Raw genomic sequence first — 20,194 nt, forward strand, 5'->3', positions numbered from 1 at the left:
GCCAAGAGTTCGCGTCTTGCTGCCTAGAGAGAGGAAAGTTTTCTCAAAGTGAGGGCTGGAACAGCATTTCACGCCAAACCAAGAGAAAGACTAGATTCCAGAGGCTCAAAGTTAAAGAAAATCTGATTTGCCGCCACTAGCTTTGCATTTTAAAGGGAAAGGAGGCGAAGGAAGAAGGGGAGGGTCAGCCCCACCGTTTGCACTACCCAGAGTCCAGCCGTCCATTGTGGTGGTGGCCGAGGCAGCGCCACTGCTCCAGGATTCTGCTCCGAGGACTCGCAGGGGGCGCAGGAGCGCGCCGCGTCACCTGGAGCAGCAAAGGGGGCCACCCGGAGCAAGTAAATAACTTTCACGGGCTCCAGTGACCCTGGCGGGCGAGGGATTCCAACTCGGAGGGAATGAAACTTGGCTTGACGCTCTTCAGTGTCTTCCTGCTCCGCCGCAGCCAACCCGCACGGCCATCCTCTCTGCACCTCGTCCCAGCCTGTGTCCTCCGCGTGGGGTCGGTCCGGAGGCTGCAGGGGCCCCGCGGGAAGGAGCTCAGGGGGCTGCGGTCGGACGGACTGAGGGAGGCCGCTGGCCGGCAGGGGTCGCTGCGCCCCTCAAAGAACCTCGGTCTACCCTGTGTCCTCAGAGAACATGTTAGCTGTGCACTTTGATAAGCCCGGAGGACCAGAAAACCTTTACTTGAAGGAAGTGGCCAAGCCAAGCCCAGGGGAGGGTGAAGTCCTCCTGAAGGTGGCAGCCAGCGCCCTGAACCGGGCGGACTTACTCCAGATACCCAGGGGTCTGGCAGCGGCTGGGACTGGGCGGGACTCCAGGTTCTTCAATAAATATTCACCAGGGGCTTCTCTGGTGGCGCAGTGGCTGAGAGTCCGCCTGCCGATGCAGGTGACACGGGTTCGTGCCCCGGTCCAGGAAGATCCCACATGCCGCGGAGCGGCTACGCCCGTGAGCCACGGCCGCTGAGCCTGCACGTCCGGAGCCTGTGCTCCACAACGGGAGAGGCCACAACAGTGAGAGGCCCGCTTACCGCAAAAAAAAATAAATAAATGAAAATAAACATTCACCGGATGAAGGAAAGACCTAAGGCACTACCATTAATGCTCATCATGCGTGCTGGGGGTTCTGAAACTACAACCACTTAGCCTCTGTTGTTTACACAAAATACAGGGGTGTTTGCACAGCAGAGTCCACCCTGCATCAAACCATTGTCTGCTCAGGTTTGCAGATAAGGAGACTGGGCGAGCGCGCGCGCGCGCGCGCGCGTGTGTGTGTGTGTGTGTGTGTGTGTGTGTATGTGTGTGCTCCCGCGCGCGAGTGTTAGACCTTGCTCTATCTCCTTTACTCCTCAGGCAGCCCTGTTCACCATTTGTATTCGACAGATAAAGAAACTGAGGGTCAGAGAGGTTCAGCAATGAGCCCAAGGCCACACACTAATTTATTTATTTTTGGCTGCGTTGGGTCTTCGTTGCTGCGCTCAGGTTTTCTCTAGTTGTGGCCAGTGGGGGGTACTCTTAGTGGCGGTGGGCGGGCTTCTCTTATTGTGGAGCACAGGCTCTAGGCACACGGGCTTCAGTAGTTGTGGCTCGCAGGCTTTAGAGAGCAGGCTCAGTAGTTGTGGCGCACGGGCTTAGCTGCTCCGCGGCATGTGGGATCTTCCCGGACCAGGGCTCGAACCCGTATCCCCTGCATTGGCAGGCGGATTCTTAACCACTGCGCCACCAGGGAAGCCCCCCCAAGGGCACACACTAGTAACCAGGGGAACTGTGACTCAAATTGAGGTCTTTGTCTTAAGGCTCCAAAGTCTGTATTCTTTCCACTCTGAGGGTCCCAGAGCTGGCAGGGGGCAGTACTCTAAGAATTTTCTTCTGACTTCTTTTTGAAGCACTAAACTAGGCCAGCTGCATTTTTTGAATTAAGAAATGTACACCAGAATCACAGGAGGCACTTATTCAAAATAAATAGGACCAGGACCCAGGCATGTGTACTTTGAAAAGGCTCATCAAATGGTTCAGATGCACACTCCTAGTTCATCCCTCTGGTCTCAAGCATCTGATTGAAGGCTTCTGAGGACTGTGTTGAGCAAGTACAGAGCCTGGCACTTGATATATCAGAACTATCATTAAGGAGTCCACAGTTTGGTTTGCAAGGCAGAAATGGAGACAGAGATGTAGAGAACAAATGTATGGACACCAAGGGGGGAAAGCTGCGGGGTGGGGGTGGGGGGTCGGGGGCGGTGGTGTGATGAATTGGGAGATTGGGGTTGACATGTATACACTAATATGTATAAAATAGATAACTAATAAGAATCTGCTGTATAAAAAAATTAATTTAATTAAATTGAAAAGAAAAGGAGTCCACGGTTTTATTCCCAGTCTTGCTATTAATTTGCTTTGCCACCTTGGACGAGGCATTTCCCTGCCCAGGTCTCAGTTTCTTCATTTGTAAAACAAGGGGTTTAGATGAGAGAAATAGCTAAGGACTCTACCAGTTAGACATCCACTGATTATGGGACCTACAGTCTCTTATTTGCATGAAACAAATCACCTCTCCTCTCATTTTTCTTGAATTAAAAAACCTAACTTTAGGGCTTCCCTGGTGGCACAGTGGTTGAGAGTTCGCCTGCCGATGCAGGGGACACGGGTTCGTGCCCCGGTCCGGGAGGATCCCACATGCCGCGGAGCGGCTGGGCCCGTGGGCCATGGCCACTGAGCCTGCGCGTCCGGAGCCTGTGCTGCGCAGCGGGAGAGGCCGCGACAGTGAGAGGCCCACGTACCGCAAAAAAAAAAAAAAAACACCTAACTTTACCCTGAACTTTGTCTTGAAAAAAAAAAGGGGCTATGGGAAGAGGGCCAGGGGCGGTGACACACAGACTTCTGATCATGTTTACTACTTAGTGCACCCTTTCTCTGCAGAGACAAGGCCAGTATGCCCCACCCCCAGGAGCCAGCAACATTTGGGGACTCAAGGCATCTGGACACGTGGCAGAGCAGGGGCCTGGCTGCCAGGGACACTGAAAGATTGGGGACCCAGCCATAGTTCTGCTGCCTAGCGGGGGCCAGTATGTCACTGTCCCCGAAGGGCTCCTCATGCCCATCCCGGCAGGACTGACCATGCCCCAGGCTGCCGCCATCCCAGAGGCCTGGCTCACCGCCTCCCAGCTGTTACACCTCTTGGGTAAGGACCACCTCACCCTACCTCATGCTTACTCTATACAGCATGGTTCAATTGCTTCATGACTCAGCCACCTCAGAACCCAGCAGTCCTGCAGGGCAGCTTTGATCTGGCCACTGAGCCACACCCAACCCCAGCACCTCAGCCTACTGTACCATCAGTAGTATCAGGTCCTCATACTGTGCAGCAATACTGAGGCTGAAAATTATGGTTAGCACATAGAAAACCTGGAAAGCGCTGGATGAAAGGCCTGTGCACATCTTCACACGGTAAGCGCAGCAGTAGTCCCAGCTTCTCAGTCAGGCTAAGCTTCTCTCTGGGAGCCCTAGCACAGCAGAAGGAGCCATTCAATCAACTCTTTAATTCCTCCCCAATCCCACTGAGGCCAGCAAAGGGCTTACATGAGGGCCCCTGGCTTTGGGGAACTCAGTGTAACTGGCAAGACAACCACAGTGTTTGGAAGGGTGGCCCTGTCTCTAACTACAACAGAAGCTCAAGATGGGAAAAGTTGGTGTGGGCAAAGGGGGTCCAAGAAGGCTTTCTGGAACAGAAGGCCTTGAAGGGTGGCAGAGCTGTGATGGACAGATGGCATACCAAGGTGGCCTAAGAGGGTCAAGGTGAGATCAGCTGCTTCACTCAGAAGTGAAGGATGACAACTGTAATTTATGAAAGATGAGACTGGGACTAGATTGTGGTGGCCTTGAATGGCAGGCTATTTGGACTTGACACGAAAGCCAATCAAGAACCACTTGACATTTTGAGGAGAAAGTGACACAATGGAAGCTCCATTTCAGAAGGAGCCTGGTGGCTGTGTGTGGGGCCTGGATTTGTGAGACCAGCTGGAGGCCAGTTTCAGACTGTAGACAGGCTGGCTTCAGGTAGTGACAGTGGGAATGGCGGTTGTTCTTACTCATTCAGGTATAGGTCAGAGATATGTTTTGTTATTATTTCACAGGTAGAGCAGAGATTATGGATGTGGCTGCTAATAACTGTTTCCAAAAGTTGTTTCCCACTTTGACCAGAGGCAGTAAAACAAAAAGTCAATATGTTCTCTCAAAACAGCCAGAGATTTGCATTTGGTGGTCCCAGGGCCAGGTGATCATGGTAGAATAAGCCTATGTGGAGAATGTGTAGCAGTTGCAAAGCAAAGAAAATGGTTCCTGTACTTTCTGTCGCAGGAAATGTTCAGGCTGGAGACTCTGTGCTAATCCATGCAGGAGCAAGTGGTGTGGGCACAGCTGCCATCCAACTTACCCGGATGGCTGGAGCTGTTCCTCTGGTCACAGCCGGCTCCCAGCACAGGCTTCAAATGGCAGAAACGCTTGGAGCAGCTGCTGGATTCAATTACAAAGAAGAGGATTTTTCTGAAGCAACACTGAAATTCAGCAAAGGTAAATAAAGCTTCTGCAATTCAGCAGGAGTTTCAGAGATGATTAAATAAAATCCTCACCAGCCTCAGAGTTGCCTCTGGATCCGTCTTCCCTCTGCTAAAAGCACAACAACTACCCAGGCCAAATTCTAGTACTCTGGTGTTTGACCACTGGAGACAGGCAGGCAGTATTTAGGACTAAGATGACTTTCCTGTGCATTCTTGTAAGTGATATGATTCATACGCTTTTTAGAAAGTGGATAATCACACAGAGTTGGCCTGGAATTATTCAGGACCTCTTTTTCCCAACCAGCCACTCTGCAGTGAATTAACAGGAGGCATGGAGCAGAAACCAGTTTGGAGCTGGTCAGAGTAGGCTTGGGTAGGTAGCTCCCTAAGTGGGTGAGTAGATGTGTATGCCTCTATATTCTGAAACTGAATCTGCATATATTTGGCTCATCCCCTTCCATTGTTCCACATGAGTCAAAAAGGAGAGATGAAAACAAAGCTAGCAAGGCCATGATTCAGGCAACCCAGCTCAGACACTTGATAACTTAGATATGGACTAGCCTGTCCTGCAGCCTGGGGTGGATCTCCCCTATTCCCCTGGGTGCCAGTGGGTTCTCTACTTACATGGAGGTCAGGGGAAATACCAGATCATGGTGCTGCCCCATTTCCCTCCTGCTGTGGCAGGGATCATAAAATATGATCATGTATAATATCACACATGTATAATAGAGTTCAGCCAACTAAACTCCATTTACAACCATGTTTCTATAAGCAATGTTCTGCATTCCAACCTACAGATTTACTGCTTGCACTTGTACTTATATATACCCATATTTCCACAAATATACCACGTAATCTTATTTCACACCAAGCTTTCTGTGTCTGACTAGCATCACATATCTGTGTTTCATGTGAAAGGCGCTGGAGTCAACCTTATTCTAGACTGCATAGGCGGCTCCTACTGGGAGAAAAATGTCAACTGCCTGGCTCTTGATGGTCGCTGGATTCTCTATGGTCTGACGGGAGGTGCTGACATCAGTGGGCCTCTGTTTTCAAAGATACTCTTTAAAAGAGGAAGTCTGATCACCAGTCTGCTAAGATCTAGGGACAAAAAGGTGAGTGATGGGTGAAAAGAAAATGTGATTTAACTATTATCCATAAAAGTGTGATTCATTCACATAATCCTGAGAAAGTAAGATCATATATTAAGTTAGAGAGCCTATGTATTAATAGAAACCTGCCCCTCTGTGTATAAATAGGTAACCTAATTTCACAGAACTAATTAAAATTGGTTGATAAAGGCCTCAACATCTTGGAAAGAGGGTAATGTATTATGTAAACTTTATAACAATGAACAAAGCATTGACCATATTAGGAAATACTAATAGTTCCAAGACTTTGTTTTCAAAGGCAGAACTGTTCTCAGTGTGCTAAGAAAGCCTCTTAGGTAAGTAAGGTTAGTAAGCTTCTACCTTTAACAGATGATACATTCATGAAATCTTTTCTGTGTGGCATTCCAGCAGGTGCCAGCTTTGGGAGTTTCGTAACAGGGTTTCACAACTGCTGGGGGGATAGCAGAGGTTAAGCATCCCTTTTGAACTGAACTTATATTAAGTCCTGTCTGTGGCTGCCTCCTGCTTGAAGTCTTTATTTAAAAACAGCCCTTCAGCTTTCAGTGACACTAATATTTTCTCCAAGCTTTGGTCTTTATCTGGGACAGAACAGAGCTTACAAATCTAGGGACATGCACATACATGCTGGTAGTGAAGGGATTACATACCCTTGTGTGACTTTTCAGATGTGTACAAGTTTCAGAGAAAGCAGAAAGACTAAGCAGGGTGGGGAGTGGTAAGGTAAGGCCTCTGTCCAGGCTGATGGTCTCCTTTTCCTTATCTTAGTACAAACAGATGCTGGTGAAGGCTTTCACAGAGCAAATTTTGCCCCACTTCTCCACGGGGAACCCTCAAAGTTTACTGCCGGTTCTGGACAGAGTCTACCCCATAACTGAAATCCAAGAAGCCCATGCGTACATGGAGACTAACAAGAAGGTGGGCAAAGTCGTCCTGGAGCTGCCCCAGTGAAGGAGGAGGGGCAGTACAGGACAAGGCTACCTCAGGTCTTCCAAGAGCAAACTTGGAGAAAATTCACAGTACTTAGGCGACCGGGTGCTACACCAGGCTCGCCTGTAATCCCCTATTCCTCTCCCAGCCTCAAATGATCAGTGCAAAGCCGGTCTAAGGAAATAAAGAGTGGCGCGTGGACTGTGTCCGTCAGGGTGGGGGTGAGGTGGGAGTCGGGACTGGCATCGCCGAGGAGATTACAGAAGAGGCCCGGTCAACTGATGCTGAACTTTGGGGGCTGAGCCAGCGCCAGGGGTTCTGGGTACGGAGTACAGCGTCGGCCACGACCCAATCAGCCAGAACCCTGCAGGCTCGTCTTAGTGCACTGTCAGGGGCCCAGGCACACCCACGCGTCCCCCGCACAGCAGCGCGCGCCCCGCAAGCCCGGACCCCACTGTAGTCCCCGCCCTCTCCGGCAACTCACCCAGGCGCAGACCCATCTCTCACAGCTCTCCTCAGCCTCCACCCCCTTCTGCCAGCTTCCGCTGCTCTGGGCCTCCGCGACCGGAACACCGCCCCTTCTTAAGCCCAGGTCCCGCCTTTCAACCTTCCGGCCTCTTAAGTCTCTCAGCCCCGTTTTGCCCTGGAGTCTTTTCCTGAGGGGAGACTACGTCAGCACGTTTCGGCGTGAGACGGTGGTATTCCGGTGTGTTAGAACAGCTTCCGGCGGGGTCTGGACGTCGATGTCTTGCGTCTGACGCCGTGTTGCACTCGAAGCTGAGAGAGCTCCTGAGGAGTGTGGAGGAATTCACGTATTTGCTGCGGTAACCTCATCAGCCTGCTAAGATGGCGATGCAAGCGGCCAAGAGAGCGAACGTGAGTGTCTGGGACTTCTGTCGAGGAGGGGGAGCACTTCGCTGCTGGGCTTTCTCATTGGCGTAATCAGAGCATTCTTGGCCTTCCTCCGTCCCCTAGGCGGGGAAGCCCAGAAGTTACTGACCTGTCAGGGGGGATTCCATCCTGGACCGGTCCTTAGGGATGTGCCCCTTGAGCCACACTTCCGCCCCTACCCCTTTTGAGAGTTCCTCTAAGTCTGTTATCCTAGTGTCAGTGATAGTGTTAACAGCCTGTGTTGCTTCACCTGCACCGAGGACCCGGCGTCAGGATCTTCTCCTCGGCCTAAAAGTCGGTAGCACAGATGAGTCCGCAATAAATAACTTATGCTTAACAGGCAGCTGGAACCTGGAAGTCTCCTCAGATCATGGAGCTTTTTGGATCCTTCATTAATGTTTTCAGTGATAATTTTGAGCACCTAGTATGTACCAGACTTGAGAGATAGGATACAATAAATCAGTCATATTTATTGAACACTTACTATGTGCCAGACACTAGTCTAGGTATCGGAGATACCTAGAATAAAACAGAAAGGCCTGCTGCTTACATTGTAATATTAGGGAGTCGCGGTGTTATGGAAACCTAAGAAAAATTATCTTAGGAGAAAGAGTAGTCAAATCTTAAGATGCTGAGAGGTACAGTAAGGTGAAGACAGTTAAATATAGTGAGATGAAGATTTTTGGTAACTTTGATGATAATCATTTCAGTGGATGAAATGTGGGATGCGGTGGGATGAAAAGAAGGTAGAAGTTGAGAAAATGGAGACAGCTCTTTCCACAAATTTTCTCGTAAATAGGGAGAAAAGAAATTGGATGATAGTTAACTTTTTTTAGGATGTGTGGTATAAGCTGTATTTGTATGCCAATGGGAATGATCCAGTAGAGCCGGAGAAACTGATGATGTAGGAGAAAGGTGGGTTAAGTTCAGGAGTAGTTTGGGGCAGGTGAGGGGTTGGCATAGCAATAAGAGGGAAAGGGGCTGGATATGCATGAATGCATATTGAATATAAGGTACTTACCATTTGGTCGCATCTATTTTCTCCAATAAACAAGAGCCAAGGTTATCACCTGGGATGAGCAGGGAAGAGAGGATACAGCTCAACTCGGATGTTAGAGGGAGTGGTGATGGTAAGGTTTGAGGAAAGAAGGGAAAATGTGATATAGTCTCTTGCAGAGTGAGAAAGCAGATTTACTGGAGATGTATATTGTGATTGTCTGACAGTGTTTATCATCTATTTGAACTTAACCTTAAATCTGAAAGTCTAAAACTTTATTGTACTTATTTGTTTACCATTTGTCACCATTTGAGGGCAGGGAATAAGTATCTTATTCTTCCATTTATACAACACTTAGGTTAATGCCTGAAGTAGTTGCCAGTTTAATAGTTATTGAGCAAATTAATGTCTAGTATGTAATTAAGTATGTTAATAAGAAGCACAGGAGTGAAATCTGGACCGGAGATACATATTTGAGAGTCATCGACTCAGTGTGGAAAACGTGTGTGGTTAAGAGAATGTAGAGTTAAGGGGAGTATACAGAGAGTCAAGAAAAGAAGTCTAAAGGTGAAACTCTGTGGAAGAGCCTATTTTAATGACAAAGAAGACTGAGAACAACTGGCCAGAGAGTTAGGAGGAATCCAAGGGAAGAGTGTCAAGAAAGGTCAAAAACGTAATAGTCAACAGTGTCAGAAGCCTCAGAGAAATTAAGTTGATGAGAATTGAATACTGTACTCCAAAAAAAATTTTTTTAATGCAAAAAAAAAAGAACACTGCAAGTGAAAGGTCTTAGTGCATAAAAGCATTTTTCATCAGCGTGCTGGAGTAGGAGCTAGATTGTGGTAGGCTGATGAGTGTTAGGAACTAAAGAAGCAGTGAGTATAACCTGCCTCTTTTCATATGCTTGACTGAGAGAAAAGAAAAAAGAGCAAGATAGGATAGCAAATAGAGGGCTGATAAATTCAGGAAAGGCAGAAAACTTGTCTTTGTTCCTCCACTCTGTAATCCTAATACCTTGCCTTGCCTGGTGTATTAACGAAGGCACTTATTAAATATTTGAGTGAATGAAGAGGGATCCAAATAAGTGTTTTGTTTTGTGTAACAGTTGGGAGTACATAAGCAGCTGCTCACGTGAGTAATAAAAGAAGCCAATGGTGAGGGAAAGGCTGTAAATTCAAAAGAAAGAGATCATCGATAGAACAAGTTCCTGAGAAGACCCGAGAATGGTCATCAGTGCGAGTTTTATTATCCAGCAAACAGGAACAGTTCCCTTGTTCTGTCCCACACATGTCTGTGGCATTGAGGACTTTTAAATGAGGTTGGAGATCTTTATTTACCTGTAGTGACTGTAAACCTGGGTTTTGTAGTAGCCCCTTATTAGTTCCTACTAATAGTCCTCCCTAAAACCAATGCTTTTCCAAAGAGCGTGCCATTTTCAGTAATATCAGATTATAATTCTTATTCTTGGCTTATAAAAATTATGCATCATCTTTATTAGAATTTATTATGAGAATTTTTTAAAAAATGATAGCACTCCTGCCTCTGATTATAGTGACAACACTATATTTTTCATTTTAGATTCGACTTCCACCTGAAGTAAATCGAATTTTGTATATAAGAAATTTGCCCTACAAAATCACGGCTGAAGAAATGTATGATATTTTTGGGAAATATGGACCTATTCGTCAAATCAGAGTGTGAGTCTTACTGAGACATTTGAAATGTCATTTAAAAGAAAATGATTGAAAAAAAAATGATTGTGTAATTTATAATCTCAGAATTATAGCTGACAGAGGGCCTAACCAAGAGCCTAGAGACCAAGGGAAAAGTACCTACAGAGACCCTCATGATCCAGCTCAGTGAGAGCCAGGAATGGTAGTTGTGAAATTATAGAGAGCATGAAGTAGTAATGAGTGGTTTGAGGGGAATGGGTGGGAAGAGAAAGAACCAACATTTATTACATACCTACTATTTGTTAAGAAGTACTCTACTGTGGTTTTTATATGCATTAACTCTAACTCTCTCAACACTCTTCACCATCTCCTTTACTGATTCCAGAATTTCTGAATAAGCTGTGCAAAGGGATATAAAAGTAACAGAAAAAGGCTTTTTTTTTCAACTATAGCTTTCTATTGAAGATTTAAAAGTATAGGGCAAAATAATTATAACATAAATCCATGTTTTAATTTAAAGATTGGGGTTCATACCTTCAAATGATGTTTAACATCTGCTATATGCCAGTTGTAATAGGTGCTTTTGTTTGCATCACCAACACTACAGCCCTGTGTGGAGGTGAGAGTGTCTCTTTCACAGGTGAGACTAAGGCTTAGAGAGTAAAGTACCTTTCTAGCTTCACACAGCTATTTAGTGATAAAATCTTCTGATTCTAAATTGAACCTCTACACAGTACCACAGCTGCTGTCATTTTAACTAGTATACATAAGCCAATTACCTGAGTCCATCTAAGAGGATTTCTAAGCTTTTTATTTTTAATTGGAATATCCCTTTCTTAATACATTTTCTTTTATGACTTGAGAGTTCCTCCGTGGCTTTTAGAACTCTGAGATCTTGAGGACTCTCCTTTACAATGATCACTATCCTTCCAAAAAGTAAACCAAGAGCTAGAAATATATCATCATTGGTACTCAAACAGGGATGAAAATGAAGTGTTATAGAGCAGCTGTCCTTTTTAGGAACTCCCTTTGCATATTTGATAAAAGCTTTTGACGCTTTCTACAGAATACACACAACGTTTTGCAAGTGATTTCAGTGGGTACATGGACTCTAGGTTGAGAACTCCTGTTCTAGACATACAAGAATAGTGTACAGAAGAATCCCTGACTTGGGGCTCAGGAGACGAGATTCTACTGCAGGCCCTTTTACTAGCCATGTGACCCTAGACAAGTTGCCCAGCTTTTTCCTCACATGTAGGACAATTGGTCACCTTAATTGGCATGTAGTAGACTCTCGGTGCTTTGATTTTGATTAAAGCCATGAGTAAGGTAGGACAGGTGATGGAGCCTGATGTCACTATTTGACACATGAAGCAGCTAAAGCTCAGAGAGGTTAAGTTACATGATTAGGTTTTCTTGTTTTCACTTTAAGCTTTTACCACCAATCAAGAAAATAATGTTGACTCAGTGCTTAACATATAGTAGGTAGCAAGTACATGTTTTTAATTAAAATTACAATGTGGAGATCAAGATATTAGGTTGATAATTAGAGGCTGGGGCGCTTGAGATGGAGAGTCTTTTTTTTTTTTCCCATCTTCATTGCAGTATAAATGCTTTACAATGTGCTAGTTTCTGCTGTACAATAAAAGTGAATCAGCTATATGTATACATATATCCCCATATCCCCTCCCTCTTTTTTTTTTTTTTTTTTTTTGCGGTACGCAGGCCTCTCACTGCTGTGGCCTCTCCCGTTGCAGAGCACAGGCTCCGGACGCACAGGCTCAGCGGCCATGGCTCACGGGCCCAGCCGCTCTGCGGCGTGCGGGATTCCCCCCGGACCGGGGCACAAACCCGTGTCCCGCACATTGGCAGGCAGACTCCCAGCCACTGCGCCACCAGGGAAGCCCTCCCCTCCCTCTTGAGCCTCCTTTCCACCCTCCCTATTCCACCCCTCTAGGTCGTCACAGAGCACCGAGCTAATCTCCCTGTGCTATGCAGCAGCTTCCCACTAGCCAGCCATTTTACATTTGGTAGTGTATATATGTCCATGCTACTCTCTCACTTCATCCCAGTTCCCCCCCACCCAGCCCCGTGCCCTCAAGTCTGTCCTCTACGTCTGCATCTCTATTCCTGCCCTGCCACTAGGTTCATCAGTACCGCTTTTTAAAATTGAGATGGAGAGTCTTTAAAATGGAATTAACGCCTCTCCCTATTCTACTTCCTAAGAAGGTGTAAGAGGAAAGAAGAGAGATGCTTTTGTTTTGTTTTGATTTGTTCTGTTAGCTTCCTGGAGAAAAGATGTGTGAGAGCACTAATAGGAGAAAGTAGATCTCCACCCTTCAAATGCTTATTAGCACTTGCTGAATGCATAGCACTGTGGGAGTAAAATCAAATATAAGGTCATGTTTGCCCTTAAGGAACTTAAATTGTTGTTGAGTTTTTTATGGTTTTATTCTGAAGGAAAAATTAGGTAGACTTTTTGGGAAAATCTTTGGGACAGTGTTTTTTTTCCTTTGGGTAGTCCCAATTTTCATACCTAAAGCATTTTAGAAAATGGTTAAAAGTCAAAAGTCCAAAAGTTGTTAGATTATTTGCAGAAAGTAAAGAATATAAAATTTTTCATCAGGCCCATGTAACCTGACAAAGTGAGAGTGTTTGATGACACTGGCACCCTCCAACCACCCGGCGCCCTATACCTATCCCATCCCCTTTTACAGGAAGCACAAGCTCTGACCAGGGCCCAAGACTGTAGTCTCATCCTAGATCAAATCTAGGCAGGTGCCTCCCCTTCCCATGGGGCCCACTGCCTTTCCTTGAACCTCTGCAGGGACTGTGGCAGTTAATAAACCTTATTCTGCAGTTGCATTGGGTGGATAGAACACAGATGGAGGAAAGGGGATCCATCTTTAGCTTACTGGAGCATAAGCTGAATGGGACCTCTGCCAGCTGTCCCCACTCACAAGCACATGGCCATCTGCCACCTGCAGTTTGTTGCTCCTCACACTTCCCTAGCTCCTCCCCTAACGGAAGCTGGTGAGGTGAGGAGAGGAGGTGGCAAGGAACACCTACACAAGAAGCAGCCCCATATCCATGAGTGAGATCCAGCTTCCGCTTTCCACTTCCAGCCACCTTCCAGCATTCTGCTCTGGCTCACAGGTAACCCCACCAACAAGCACACTTCAAACCCAATCCCTCCAGAGACCCAGCCCTTTTCTCCAGCTACACAGGGCTGTGTAATGCATAAAAGTGCAGATATTATTAAAAATGAATGTGTGAAAGTTGGGAGTTGACTCTTGTTTTAAAAGGGCAATGAATCTTGGGGGAATTCCCTGGTGGTCCAGTGATTAGGACTCCGAGCTTCCGCTGCAGGGGGCACAGGTTCAATTCCTGGTTGGGGAACTAAGATGCCGCATGCCACGTGGTGCAGCCAAATAAATAAATAAATACATAAGCAAGCAAGCGATGAATCTTCTAAGAAAAGTGTAAGAAACTACATTGGCTCTTTACATTGGAGGACATCCTTTCCTGGCCATAAAGGATGGTGGTTGCTGTTTTCCTGTGTATCATTTATAATTTTGCTATCTTCCTGGTAGGGGCTTCCTTCCAACCCCAGCTCCTTCTACAGACACAAAATGGTTTTATTTTTATGGATTTGGTAAACTTTAGTAAAATATTACCCAGAAACTTTTGTCCCCTACATTGATGGAGATTTTTTGTGGGTTTTTTTGTTTGTTGGGGGGGTGGTTTTGGCCGCACTGTGTGGTATGTGTCTTAGTTCCCTGACTAGGGATTGAACCCATGCCCTCTGCAGTGGAAGCTTGGAGTTTTAACCACTGGACTGCCAGGGAGATCCCGAGGTTGTCTTATTTTTAAGGACTGGAACTAAAATTAGAGTGAGGGAGAAAATCAGAATCTTTAGAAACAAGGGACTAGTGTGGTAAATAACTAAAGTATTGGTTCTGTTGCATAAATGCATAGTAAGAAAAACCCCATTCTAGACACTGCTGACTAATCACAACTATCACTCCTAAGGTAGCATACTTTCCAGTGTAAAACTGAAAATTGATTCTTAGTATGAGAAGTAGGAAAGACTAGAGCAGTGAACATGAAAACTGAAAGTTTCAAGCTAGTTCTTTGCTGCTATTGCTTTAGTAGCCATATTAGTATTCTTGATATAACAGTAAGTTTAACCTGAGCTATTTTACTTAAAATAAAAACAAAAATTACATGTTTTGAGAAATTATAGGCTTATCCAGCATACCTGTCCATAGTATGTATTTCCTTTAATGGTTTTCAGGTAAATGTGTATTTTAATTAAGTCCAATTCAACTCGGTAGGGGGAACACACCTGAAACTAGAGGAACAGCTTATGTGGTCTATGAAGACATCTTTGATGCCAAGAATGCGTGTGATCACCTGTCAGGATTCAATGTTTGCAACAGATACCTTGTGGTTTTGTACTATAATGCCAACAGGGTAAGTATGGCCATGGTTCTCATCACGTGGGGACCCCATGTAAGAGTTAGTAGAGAGCTGTACCAGCACTAGGGGAGATGTGTACCCTGAGTTCTTTTCTAGCTACTGCTATTGGTGAAATTCATTTGACTGTAGATTGGTAACTGTTAACTTTGGTGCTTACCACATTTTCAGGCATTTCAGAAGATGGACACAAAGAAGAAAGAAGAACAGTTGAAGCTTCTCAAGGAGAAATACGGCATCAACACAGATCCACCAAAGTAAATGTTTTCTGCATTTTCATTTTGGACTGTTTAAAACCCATGAATGACTACCACTACCCTTTTTTTTTTTTAACTAATAGTGAATGTTGTGATTTCTTATTTGAGATTCAAAAAGACCTCCTTGAAACTTTGATATATTTTAGAATATATTATGTTAATAAACTTGTAGCTTTTTGTAAAACATGTCAGTGTTTTATCTTAAAATTTCTCCTCCTGTATTATACCAGAAAAAAAATAATAAAACAGCATTTGAACCATATCAAGAATTGTTCAGTGGTAGGTGGTCCTAGAGACTGAGTTTCTTGAGGATGGGGACCTTTTGATATTCTTAATGCCTCCAGTGACCAGTACAGTGCTTAGCCATCAAAGGAACTTGTTAAGAGTATTGTTATTTATTGAATGTCTATTAATAATGAAATCTCCATAACAACTTAGTGAAGGTGTAGTTATCTCCACTTCGCAGATCCAAAGCTTATCATGTTGAGTGAATGAATAAAATGCTTACATAAAAAGCTGCTTTTTACTTTTTTTTTTTTAAATACTTTTTTGGCCGCACCTCATTTGGGATCTTAGTTCCCCGACCAGAGATCGATCCTGAGCCCCTTGCATTGGAAGCACCGAGTCTTAACCAGTGGACTGCCGGGGAAGTCCAAAAGCTGCTTTTTTACATCAGCTAGTTACTAGCCTCATGAGTACACTTGAATACTTGCTTTACAGTTAACAACGTACCTTTGTCAGTATGGGTACCCTTGTCCTTACAGGTTTATTCTAGAAATGGTCATTCAGATGACAGCACATGGTTAGAAATGTGAGAGCAAGCTGCTTGGGTAGTGCTATTTGTTGTTACACGTCTAAGATGTATTTATGTACTTTTCCCTTTAGTTAGTAAGTGTCTGTGTATATTTTGGACCTTAGCTCACAGTTTATCTTTGCCATAAATAAAATACTTAATGTTTATTCTTATAATCACAGACTCCCATGGCGTGGAAATAGTATGGTTATTACCACATTCATCATAGCTCAGCAGCTTGGAGGAGATAGCTATAATTTTCTTTTTATAGTTTAGGCATGGGCCAAATGGAAAAACATGGACTAATTGTTTTGTATATAACTATAACCCAAAATCAATTTGAAGGGTACAAGCACTGAATCATTTAAATGGACAAAAGCCTATTCTACTTTTAAATGCATTTAGCTTTCAAATCTAACATTACTGTAAGAAAATGGGCTATTTTATATATACTTTTTGTACTGTCTTCTCAAAGCCTACTATTGAAAATGAAGAAATAATTGTCTTATTTATTAATTATGTCTGAGTGCTTTTTGAAAGCACTGTTAAAGAGTAGAAAAAGTCATTTCTATAAGGGCAGGAAGATGACAAAGGAGCCACAGCTGTAATTTTCTTGTGAATGTTTTTATGAGTTTCTTACTAATTTTTGTAATTCACAGTGTGCTTTTAGGTATTTACAAATAGAAAAAGAATTTTCTAAAAGACTTTTGTAAGGGGACGACAAATTAGACTTATAGTGTGATTTGTCTAAATGGCAGACTGACTTGCCCCTAGTATAAGTTGTTTTAAATTAATAAAAGGGGAAATTCCTTCTACTGACAGTTACGGCAGGTCTGTCATTTTGATTAATATATCTGTTAGTTGAATTTCATGACCTGAAGTTAAGAGTTTAAAAAAATGCCCTCTAATTGTTTGGAAATTTTTTAGCCTGTTCCAGTTATGTTACAAGAACTTTAATTCAGTGGACAAATACTGAGCCTCTGCTCTATGCCATGTCTGTGTGTAGTAAAATGCTGAGGACATAGCTACAATCAGTCCTCTGCACCAGACATTGAAGGCGCAGTTTTAAGAGTGTCAGTAAAGCAGGGCCTGGGAAGCCTAGCATCATATCCTCTCCAGGTGCTAGCCAGTAGGTATTTGCTTTTCCCCCCCACCTCTTCTTAGAGCCTCCTGTTACCACGTTGGCTATAAATACTCTAGACTGAGATCTTTTATGTGACTCCATAATGGGCACCTGAAATGGTCCTTGGTGCTATTTTTAGTTATCCTATTGGTGTCACAGCAGAAAACGTGACTGTCTTTTATACAGGCTGAGTTCTGAGAAATTATAGACATTTGTATCATTGAGGAAAGCTAGGAACCAAGACATTCTGAAGGAAACCCCCCAGAAAGGAATGAGTGCAGCACCTTTTGACTGGTCTGGTCCCACTGCAGAGGTGAGCACAGGGACTGGTGATTAGAAGCAAAGCAGCCCCTTTCTCATTTCATTTTCTGCATCTTAAAGCACTGCATCTTCATTAACTCCTCAGTCCTCAGCAGGGGAATACAGCCAGGACTTCTTGGAGACAAAAGGGATACATAAAATAATCAAGATGTTGTGTCCCCATATCACATGTGTCGTCATGTGACGTGTTATCAATGAGTCTATGAAGGAAACTAACTACCTGTTACCTGCCCCTCCCTCAGTCTTGAAACAATTCCAAGACATCGCTGACAGAATAACTCTGACTGTGGACAAAAGCTTTTCTCACCCATGCCAACTAAAAGAAAAATCTCTTAGCTACATTGCCACAGGCTCCCCTGATGTACACTAACGCATATCAACAAGCAGGCTGGTTGTAAAACCTAACTGGAAAGTCCTGTAAGTTATAATAAATGTAGATTAAAATAAGCAGCATATGTGGAAACAAGTTCAAAATCATACATTCTTCTCAGAAGTAATTCCCCACTGTAAAGTTAGAGCAAATCTACATGAAAATAAGCACACATTTATTTTCAAAAGTAACTTCCTAATGTGAGTTAGTGTGTGGCTCTGAGGCCTAACACACCCTCATTTCTTTACGTGCACAAAATGCACTTTTCCAAGAAGGGAGCTCATCCTTCTAAGTCCAAATGTAGATTTCATGATTGATCACCTAAAGTTTCAAATCCCACATTTGATTGCTAAACTGTGGGTTTTGAGCACAATGTATTCCTTTAGTTACTCAGAGGGGAATTCTGAGCCTGTGAGGTGAGTGGCAGGTCATAACCTACCTTGTGGGGCTGCTTAGAGGATTGGTGGTAATTTTATTTTAAAATTAGAAAAAATTAAAAATAGAACAAGGCCCAGCAAGTACAATAGGTACGTCGGAGCTACAAGTATCCGCTGCTTTTCGAAAGTTTGCTTCACGCTAATTCACTTTTAGGAAAGACCTACAGGAGTACCTGTTTTTGCTGCACGAAAGAAATCCAGAAAGGATTTTTGCTTTTATGAAAAAAGGAGAAAAGCAAAAATAGCGTTCAGAGCCATCATAGAGGCAGTATGAACCCTGAGGAGTGAAAGTGACACCACCAAGCTCCTTCCCCAAGGATAAGCATCTCGGCATCAAGCTGTCATAGCTTTGAACTGTGTCTGTGAGCATCTGTGCTTTTATCTCGATTTATTTCATGCATCCGTAAGCAAGATGTGCCCTCAGGTAATTGCTTCTTCGCTTTATACCATTTCAGCTTACAAAAGGCTTCATAGGAATGCTCTACTTTCTACTTTCAGATAGTGGGGGAAAACTGTTCTGTATTTATTATCACTCTCCTAGCTACTTCTCCTTTCCACTCTTTTCCCAAGGGCAACTGACTTATGTGGTCCTTAAAGCACTTTCTACCTTCAATAAGGATGGACAGGAATTTGTCAAGCACAGAGCCTTTATTTTTCATATCATTTCCAAAAAGGACATCGTTGAAGTCAGCAGAATTTCTGAGAGAGAAAGTGACAGCAAAGGCAACTGGCTCAAGTCCCTCTGTGTACACCATGTACATTTCATGTCTGAGCACCTTGTGTGTCTGGCTTAAGTAAAGGTAAGGCAGTGTAGATTGTGCGAACAAGAAATCTGTTCTGTGATCAGGAATGGCTACTACATGCATCACGCAAAATGCACAACCTGAAACATTTCAATCTGCAACTGAAGTTTCCTCAAGCAAAGATGCGTGTGAACAATGACGGAACACATACAGAGCAACTTGGGCAGAGAGAATGGATAATGCCTTGGGGCAGTGAGGTTAGCGCACTGATCAAGAGCCCCAAGCAGGAGGAGCCGTCCCAGTGGCAGAGCAGGCTAGGAGGGTGAGCAGCAGCCATCTCCAGCCACCTTCAGTTCCTTCCTGCCTTCACTCTAAGTTGAGCAGCTCCACGTCAAAGATGAGGGTGGCATTGGGAGGGATGACACCGGGGTGGCCCGTGGCTCCATACGCCACATCAGGGGTGCAGGTCAGCTTCGCCCTCTGCCCCAAGCTCATCTAGCAGGGATGGGGGCAGATGGGGAGAGGAGAAAGAGGACCCAGCTTGATTTAAAAGAAAAAGGTAAGATAACTATGGCATTTTCCCAAACCATCCTCATGGTAACTCTGAAGATCTGAGATGAGTTTTATACGTGGCACATTGAAGTGATGCTAAGAGTTGTGTAACAAATGCAGATTGTGCCTCAGACTAACAGAGACTTGACTGCGGGAAAATAACTTCTACAAAGTGGTCTCAAATTCATTCATCCAACAAACACTGCTGGTTATTCAATTAGTGAATGGCCCAACACTTCTGTTTGTTCATAATTTTTCCTTCTTCTTCCAAAGAAGCCTAAAGAGGTGTATAAAGAGCACATGTACATGTACATGCTCAAGTAGGTGATAGAAACAGTTCATTAGAGAGATTTAGAGATTAGAGGCCACAGCAAGGAGCATCACATGACTTCACAGAGCAAAGAAGAAGAGTTTGAACCAGGGCTTATCACAGCAGTCCTCAAGAACTTGTCTGGCATTAGTGGGATAACTGGTGAAATTTGAATAATCGATTTTTAAATTTTGAATAACCAACTCAAAAATTTGAATAGATTGGTTAATAGTATTGTATCAATGTTAATGTCCTGGTTTTCATCACTGTACTATGGTTATGTAAAACATTAACATTTGGGGAAGCTGGGTAAAGAGTATATGGGAACTCTACCTGCAATGTTTTTGCAAGTCTGAAATTGGGGTTTTTTTTTTTAAGTTTTAAAAAAAATCACCTTGGCCTCCCCCACCCCAACTCTTCTGCTGCCTCAGTCCCAAACAGCTGGTAGCTCACAGGCTTGCTCAGAACTAGCTGGGGAGATGTGCTTGGGATGAGAGCCCCCAGTGACAGAAAGGAGTCATGCTGGCAACTAAAAGGGTGGGGACACAAAGCCACGACTGAAACTAGGTGGCATCACCATGCCCTGACAGTGGAGTCAAAGCAGTAGTGGTCTGTGATAGGGTGAGGGTGGAG

General features: G+C 44.4%; 3 protein-coding genes across 4 annotated transcripts in view; 2 read left to right on the forward strand and 1 right to left on the reverse strand.

Annotated features, from left to right (window-relative positions):
• TP53I3 (tumor protein p53 inducible protein 3) lies at positions 1 to 7,120 on the forward strand. The gene is given in 5 exon segments (XM_022574335.3): positions 1 to 771; positions 2,913 to 3,180; positions 4,356 to 4,568; positions 5,474 to 5,670; positions 6,454 to 7,120. Coding segments are annotated over 5 exon segments (993 nt in total). The 5' UTR covers positions 1 to 639; the 3' UTR covers positions 6,637 to 7,120.
• FKBP1B (FKBP prolyl isomerase 1B) overlaps positions 2,315 to 20,194 on the reverse strand; it is a 27,173-nt gene continuing 9,293 nt past the window's right edge. Inside the window, exons 4-6 of one of the 2 annotated variants that reach the window (XM_022574333.3) lie at positions 7,100 to 19,194; positions 4,628 to 5,656; positions 2,315 to 4,511 (exon numbers count right to left, since the gene is read on the reverse strand). In XM_022574333.3, coding sequence (XP_022430041.2) covers positions 19,066 to 19,194 — 129 coding nt within the window. In that variant the 3' untranslated portion in view covers positions 2,315 to 4,511; positions 4,628 to 5,656; positions 7,100 to 19,065. Of the gene's footprint in view, positions 4,512 to 4,627; positions 5,657 to 7,099; positions 19,240 to 20,194 lie in introns of those variants that run through there. The other variant, XM_022574334.3, reaches the window with a different exon arrangement.
• SF3B6 (splicing factor 3b subunit 6) lies at positions 7,307 to 15,098 on the forward strand. Its single transcript, XM_022574331.2, has 4 exons — positions 7,307 to 7,491; positions 10,082 to 10,200; positions 14,514 to 14,652; positions 14,827 to 15,098. Exons 1-4 carry the CDS (start codon positions 7,462 to 7,464, stop codon positions 14,914 to 14,916), a joined length of 378 nt encoding a protein of 125 aa, XP_022430039.1. The 5' UTR covers positions 7,307 to 7,461; the 3' UTR covers positions 14,917 to 15,098.

The sequence above is a fragment of the Delphinapterus leucas genome, chromosome 13 (assembly GCF_059928025.1).
Source record: "Delphinapterus leucas isolate spDelLeu-1000000601 "Yukka" chromosome 13, BTC_Dleu_Yukka2, whole genome shotgun sequence".
In the NCBI taxonomy this organism is placed as follows: domain Eukaryota; kingdom Metazoa; phylum Chordata; class Mammalia; order Artiodactyla; family Monodontidae; genus Delphinapterus; species Delphinapterus leucas.